We start from the raw sequence: 7,694 nt of genomic DNA on the forward strand, positions 1-7,694 counted from the left end.
CACAAATCTGTGTTTAACTTTTCTTTTGCTTAGCTCGTTGCTGAGAGAAAAAGTGCTTTGGATTTAGTGTTTGGTTCAAAATATCCACAAAGCATGCAAGGTTGACGCGCATCCGGCTTTACCGGATGATGGAATCAAGATCTGAAATAGCCTAAATCGGAGAGATTATGGATAAAGTAATCTCATTTGCCTCATTACCTTATCGCTGCTGACTCGGGTTGAAATTTTTGACATCATGGTATTTAAAACAAAAATAATACGAAAAAAAACTTAAAATTTTTTCTTCATTCTATTTTATTACGAAAGAAAGAAACATGAACGGACGTATACAATAAATGTGTTGAACTATCGAAATGCTTCATGGACAGAAAGACTATATATATACGAAAGGGAAAAAATGTAATTTTGTTATCAGTAAAATGTATATAAAAAAAGCTATTCAAAATGAAGGATTTGTTTTAAATTGTGTTTCAGCAATTTCAATTTCAATTAATGGATATTTTAACTGTCCCAATGCCTTTTTCAATGGTAAATATTTGTGATGGTCTATGTATAACGTTAATTTTTTAGCTCCGGGTAGTTTAGAACGTTCTTTATTCAGTTTTGCTAGATTAATGTTCGTCTCGTTGGTTCGAACACATATAAAGTACATTCGTTGAAGTTTCGGCGAGTTGCGTATAAATGGATACATTGTTTTGTATGAATCAATTAGCGTCTGAAGTTCTTCCAGATTCACAAGTCCTTTGGATATTATTTCGGCATATTCGACTTTTGTGATCAAGTATAAATTTAAACACTTCAGCTGGCTAAATGATGCAATGGTGGTGGCAACATCCTTGTCATCAATTGATTCGGAGCTCAAGTCAATGCCGTGCAATGCGCGTAACGATTTAAATACATCGGCAAAATCAGATGTAATGGAAGCATGCCAAGTTTTCAGATATAATCGCTTGAGATTCCCTTTTTCATGTAGTTCATTCAACCGGTCACACATTTCAATCATTCGAAATTTTAACAATCGAAACGTATCGGTGCCATAATAATTATCAAATTTTTTCGTCATTCTTGCCACAATTCGTGACCCAGATTCTTTCAAACCTAATAATAGATCGTCAAGCTTTGCTTCGGCTTCGGTGACCACTTTAACAACGGCTGACCAATGCATGTCGCGCGATAGAAATGCTTTGATGGTTTTATTCCGTCGTAGGAACTCGATCAAATTGTTGTGCTGCTCTTTTTTTATATCGTCCAATTGTAGCAATTCCAAATGCTGATAAGTATGTTGTAGCCATTGATATTTTAAGCCTTTCTTTTCGAGGTCTTCGAATATAAACCCTTTTAGGTGTAACCGCTTCATGTTTTTGCAATATTGCAAAACAGTGTAGTGCAGTTCGTTTGTCACCATGCAATCGTCCAATGTCATTGTTTCGACGTGATACAACTGATCCACGATACAATCGATGTTCTCCTCCGTCAATGATCGCGATGAAATGTTCAAAGCACGAAGCTTTTTGTGCACACTTTGCGACAAACGGCGATATATGTTGATGTCTTCACCGGAAACGCGAGCATCTTTGATTAGATGACTGAATGTTCTGGCCCATGGTGTTCGCGGAATGAGCACAACACCTCCACCCAAATTCCAAATATTAATGTGCGCCGCCGGGTATTTTCGCTGGAAAAATTCTTGTGCCAAAACGTGAAGTCGTTTGCATGTTTTACTGATGGATGCCAAATCGTCCCAGTCCAACCAATCGAGTACGGCCTCCAGACAATCATCGTTCATTGTTAAAAACGTTGTAATCAAGTTTCTCACAATGGCTGATGGCTCCTCATCGGCTCCTGATGAAGAGACCACTTGCATATCGAGTCTCGGCCTTTTGCCTCCACTCATAATTTTTTGTTCTGTTTTATTTTCAAACAAACAATCACTGCGTATTATGGAATCGGTTGTCCCAATGTAACACTTTAAAATGTTAATTTTTACGTACACGATTTTACTCACAAATTTTTTACTGCTTTAAATATAATGTGTAAAGTGTTGAGTGTGAATTAATAATAAACATTCAGGATCAGGAGGATGTCGTTCAAATACTTATTGAAAACGGCGCAAATGTCTTTAAACAAAAGAGAAACTATTTTATTTCAAGTTTGTGAAATGGTAAGGTTACTTTTGACACCACTTCATATTGCTGCCAGATGAATACTAGATGTGTTTCATATGGCAGCAATATGAAGTGTAAAACAATTTAGCCGCTTTACGAAACATCAAACCTCGGTGTCACATGCTTTTACGTATCAAATTACGTATTATCGACACTGTCACTGTCGTTATCGTTCAAATGAGTCGTTGGGATTTTTTTCCGGAGAGATAACTGAAACACATCTCGCATGATATTTTTTCTCATACGCATATTTAGTTTGTCCTATATTTTACTTATGATCAACACATTTCCGCTCAACTATAGAGTTGTTTCATACTGCTTTCTTTGTTTATCAACGGCCCAAATGCTGCGAAAGCAGAGCTTCAGACAGAGAGACAACATCGATACTACAGAATCACACTGGGATGTATTGTGTGCGAGCAACGAAGAGCACATTGACAGTTCGTGTTCATGTACAATAACAAACAATACACCAATACTTGAACATGACTTTGTTGGCAACGAAACGACGTACGGTGGTACTTACGTCGCGCACACAATCACGAATACAAATCCATGCACACATTCGTACACAAACAATACCAATAAGAAATTTCAGCTGTGACTTGCCACTACTGCTGCACTGCAGTGAAAAAGAAACAAAACGCGACAAATCGTCAACAAAACAAGCACACGAAATATTAATGAAAGAAGAAAAACGAATTAAACTATGAAGCAAAGGTTGAAAACACAAACAAATTACAAGTATCGTTTCGCGTGAATATATCTCGGGTCTTTGTTCAGTTGTTCTTAGTAGTTTGTTGCATTCGAACGTGTTGTGTGTAATTTTTGATGTAAAATTATTTTATTGTGTCAAAACAAAGACAAGAAAATAACAAAACAAATTTTACGATAGATTCGAGTGAAAAGTGACAAATTGATTGTAAACATTATCATCCACAAAAATTGTTTTCCATTTCTACATCAAAATGATAGGATGGTAAAATCCTATCGATTTTGCAATTGATTTGAAAGAGAGAAAGAAATTTACACACAAAAAAAGACAACGCCGTAAATGTAAGTGCACTAGTTTTCAAATTTGAATGCAAGTTACACAATTTGGCAATAGACAGGTTGTTGTGTAACCGTATTGAAACTGTCAACCAGATTTTCGGCTTTCGTTCACATTATTAAACCAATAGAAAACTTTTTCCCAAATTGCTATCAATATTTTATTCCCATTTCAATCACGCCATCAGTACAGTATTCTTAAGTGATTTGAACCGATGAAATTTGACCTCGTTCATTTGTCGAACACTTATCGCCTTACTCTCTGTATTTGAGCGTTAGATGTTTTTCTATCGCATTCTTAAACATTGATATATAGTTGTGTTACATGCAATTGCAAATGAATTTTAAATATCAAGACTTTGCCAGCAGCTGTACGAGTCAGTTTTCCGACAACGTCCATTCGTCCGATTTCGTGAATCAGAAGAAAGAAAAAACTTTCGTGAATCAAAGGGAAAAAATCGAAGAAAAACCGCAAAAATCAGATTTTATCGTTTTACCAAATGTTTGACTAATATTGCTGGCATTTGAGGGGCAATTATTCTCGGTTCTATTTTCAAATCGGCCAAAGAAAAGTCAAAGTTCAACGATCAATATTCAAACTACGAAAGAAAGGTGCTTTGTAATTTCAATTTGAAGAACTATTTATTTTCTATGCCGTCGAAAATCTTTGTAGTTTCAATTGGACTTTTTTTCTCTGGGATTTTCTTTTTACAAAATCAAAATTGTAGTAAAATTAATTAATTAATTAATTGAATCTATTTATAGTAGCCAATGATGTGGGAAAAACAGTTGAGTGCATTAAAACCAGGCTCATCACCAATTGATTGGTGTGAAGGCAACTATCAAGTCTCAGCAAACATTGCTGAATTCGTAAACACAGTGAGTAATAACCGAACAAAAAGAACAGTTTCAAATTAAACGTCATACAAATCTAGTTTATTCGTATCAAGTAGTGAGTTTTCTCATCAAGTTGTGTACAGCGTGTACATCTGAAAATGAATAAATTAAACGGGATACACACAAAGGAATTAAACAATGAAATCAACAAAGGGGGACGAAATGAAACGCAATTCATTTAACGGGCTTCAATTCGACTTAATAGTTTAGCTGTTCATGTTGAAACGAGAGATAAGACTAATAAGCGCTTATACCGACTAATACAAAAAGAAAACACACGAAAACACGTAACAAGCTTTACGATTTAACGCAAGCGTCGAATAAAAATAGAATCATTCTGACTGTTATTATTGGTTATTAGGGATACTTTTGTCCATACTTTATATAGACTCAATCATAGTCGTTTTTCACGGATCCGTTTCGAAATTTCAATAAACTCCACAGTCACGGCAATTATATTCGTCCGATAAAATCAAAGAGAATAAATAACAAAAACTATCGCTGTTTATTCTCGGTTTATTTGTAGTTTATGCTTATCATCGATCCATCAGACCGATTGTACAAACACACTATTTACAGCTATGAATCCAAATATTAAATGTTCATATTTGTTTGCTCTTTGTTTTTCAGCTGAGTAATTTCTTGTTTTTGTTGTTGCCACCGCTTTTGATTCATTTATTCCGAGACTATGGCCATTTCATCAATCCTGGCATCCATTTGGTTTGGGTACTTATGATTGTAGTTGGCCTGAGCTCCGCATATTTCCACGCAACACTAAGTCTTATCGGTCAATTGCTTGACGAAGTAGCTATTTTGTGGGTGTGTGCCGCCGCTTTTTCACTATTTTTCCCAAAAAAATTCTTTCCACGATGTTTCAACGGAAACCGGTAATTTAAATGGAATTTATTTCTTCTTATTTCATTTTTTCATAGTTAAAAATTGATTTGGTTTTCCTTCATAAATAAAAACTTGAATTTTTCAATTGATTTTTTTTTCTCTTTTTCTCTAAATGAAGGAAAATATTCGGCACAGTGATGGGTATGTGTGCTGCCGTTTGTACAATGTTAACATTTTGGGAACCGGCGGTCAATGCATTTGCACTAATGCTGCTGGTGATTCCAACATTCATGCTACTGTACTCAGCTATCAAACAGTACGTACTATTACAAAAAATAATTACGTTTCTCTTTCTCTCTTTCTCTTCCTCTTTCTCATTGAAAATACTTATAATGATAATGACATTTTAATATTTCGTTTTCTTTGAATTTTTCATTTTCGTCAGAGAGCGTTCGCAGCGTGTCTACCGGCTTGGATTGCGCAGTGCGCTGGTAATGGCATTGGCCATTGTGTGCTGGTTACTTGATAAATTCTTCTGTGATACTGTGCTCGGCGAAAAATTCCCATACTTGCACGCATTGTGGCATGTGTTGATTTTCATCTCGTCATACACGGCTTGTGTCCTATTCGCATACTATGCCGTCAAGGAGGAATATACAAATCGTATACCCGATCTCCGTTATTGGCCTGTCAACGAATTCGAACTGGGAATTCCGTTTGTTTCCATCAAATGCTATTATAACGATGAAAAACGTAATATTTAACTCGAAAGTGAGACACATAGCGTGCACTATGTGTGAAACGGAGTAGATGAAAAGTAAAAAAAAGACTAGTTGATATCTCTCTTTGATTAGCAGAGGCGTAGAATGTAAAATCATCAACAACAACAAAATAAAAAAAAACTGATGGCTTTGAAAGACACATATTGTAGATAAGACTTCATACAGACAACACATTTCAATTGACAAAATGAACGTGGAATTCGTTCGTTTGTAATTTGTAGACATGTATTGGACAAGTGTGTTTATTTCGAACAAATTTTATGAGTATTATATATTACGTAGCAATTATAAAATTGTATTATTACTAGAGAATGTGCAAATTTAGCATCCCTTATGTTATGTGGGAGAAAGAGTTAATGAATTGTTTTAATGAGAATTAAGGGACGATACATATTTATGATTGATTCAATGATTTGATATACATTCAATTGCAACGGTCAACATTTCACATTTGTTTTGGTACTTAAATTATTGTTTTTATTCGACATTTTCAGACAATTCCCCATTTAAACTACATTTTCATAATCTTGATCTATTGAAAATGAATCATATATTATTTATTTGTATAGTTTTTGAGCTTCCATGATAAAAATAAATAGAATATTTGCAATAAACATGCATCAATTACCACGGGACATTAGAATATATAAGTTATTATTCGAATACATAACAAACCAATAAACGAAATTGTGTTTTATTCAAGTGCATTTCGGAATATAATGGGACTTGAATGCACTCTGTGACAGAGTCTCTATCCTTATATCATTTAATTGATTGTTGAATATTCAATGGACAAATTTGCTGACTGCAGTTCGTTATTTTTCCTTCACTCTGCGTAATCTAAAACTAGACTATCATCTCTTCATGCTCGATCAATTTATTCTGCATTAAATTTTAATGGTGTCACCTGAAAAATAAATTAGTATTTCCCATTATGTTAATATCAATTCGATCTAACTTGTCTTTGACTTCAACTTTGTTTTCGTTGCAAAATTGCTACAACAAAGACATTCTTCTGTTTACAGTTTAAAATGAGTCATTTGCGAAAACAGATGCACGAATTGTTGATAAACAAAGAAAATAATGACATGCTAAGGTATTTTTATTGTCGCCGTGAATGTGCATGTTATTACAGGCAATCGTCCGAAATATATCCAAACACCGTAGTTTAGTTTCACTATGATGCAAAAGATGGCGCTATTCCAGTAGCCACCGACGAATTGGTATAATTTGTGTAAAAAAGAGAGCAAAGTGCACAAAAAGTGAATTGGGGCACTGAATCGAGATGTAAGAGGTAAATACGGGGATTTACGACTAAATAAAAATACCGAATAGATGGCACAGAGAAAAAATTTACAATTTGAAATAAAACTTTGCAAATAGAACAATTGAGCTACAATGGAGCTACAATCGAAGCAAAAGAAAAAGCACTACGACTTTGAATGTTAGTAACATCCATTCTCTTTGCGCGAATAAAACAACAAATGAATCAAAGCATCTCAATTTATTTTACTTGGTGGGTCAATTTCTGAATAAATTATTTACTGAGTTCAAACAATGTCGGAAGTCAGTGTCTAACACAACACCCCCTGGCACTTACTGCACGCTAAACACATTCACCGAATTTTTATACCGTAGCCACAACTGTCGATTTTATTTGCGTTGCAAAGACACAACACAGAAAAAAATAACATTTTTATACTTCCTAATGCCGTGATTTGTGATGCTTGTCTGAAGTAATAAAAGTGTTATGAAGGCGACATCGGAATTTTTCCCATTCCACTGCTTCTAGTTTGCTTTTACGATGCACTTCCGTGCACATCGTAAAGTAACCGAGAGCTTTGTTTCTTTCCGGATTTTCATTTCAAACCGTTGTATTCACATCGAATGCCATTGTATCAAGAGTCAAAGTATGTCAGAGGTAAGTTTATTGGAATGACTTTTTGTGGTTGTTCATTTTTTT

General features: G+C 34.7%; 1 protein-coding gene across 4 annotated transcripts; it reads left to right on the plus strand.

Moving 5' to 3' along the window:
• Positions 1-2,603: 2,603 nt before the first annotated feature.
• On the plus strand, positions 2,604-6,413 carry LOC129566068 (alkaline ceramidase). Of its 4 annotated transcripts, none has more exons than XM_055441615.1 (6): positions 2,801-3,221; positions 3,585-3,827; positions 3,981-4,094; positions 4,743-4,999; positions 5,128-5,265; positions 5,395-6,413. In XM_055441615.1, the coding sequence occupies exons 3-6, from the start codon at positions 3,987-3,989 to the stop codon at positions 5,711-5,713; spliced, it is 822 nt and encodes a 273-aa protein (XP_055297590.1). In that variant the 5' UTR covers positions 2,801-3,221; positions 3,585-3,827; positions 3,981-3,986; the 3' UTR covers positions 5,714-6,413. The 4 variants fall into 4 exon arrangements, with proteins under 4 accessions (XP_055297581.1, XP_055297609.1, XP_055297590.1 ...); XM_055441623.1 differs by having other exon boundaries at positions 3,984-4,094; XM_055441606.1 differs by lacking the exon at positions 3,585-3,827 and having other exon boundaries at positions 2,604-3,221.
• Positions 6,414-7,694: the final 1,281 nt, after the last annotated feature.

This window comes from Sitodiplosis mosellana, unplaced genomic scaffold (assembly GCF_009176505.1).
Source record: "Sitodiplosis mosellana isolate CC-2019 unplaced genomic scaffold, AAFC_SMos_1.0 Smas_scaffold_1, whole genome shotgun sequence".
Taxonomy (NCBI): Eukaryota; Metazoa; Arthropoda; class Insecta; order Diptera; family Cecidomyiidae; genus Sitodiplosis; species Sitodiplosis mosellana.

Excerpts from the sequence above, each read along its gene's own strand:
- LOC129566068 (XM_055441606.1), top strand. The coding sequence starts at position 3,987 with ATGATGTGGGAAAAACAGTTGAGTGCATTAAAACCAGGCTCATCACCA. Across the intron at positions 4,095-4,742 it reads TTGCTGAATTCGTAAACACA|CTGAGTAATTTCTTGTTTTT; the intron begins GTGAGTAATAAC and ends TTTGTTTTTCAG. Across the intron at positions 5,000-5,127 it reads CGATGTTTCAACGGAAACCG|GAAAATATTCGGCACAGTGA; the intron begins GTAATTTAAATG and ends CTCTAAATGAAG.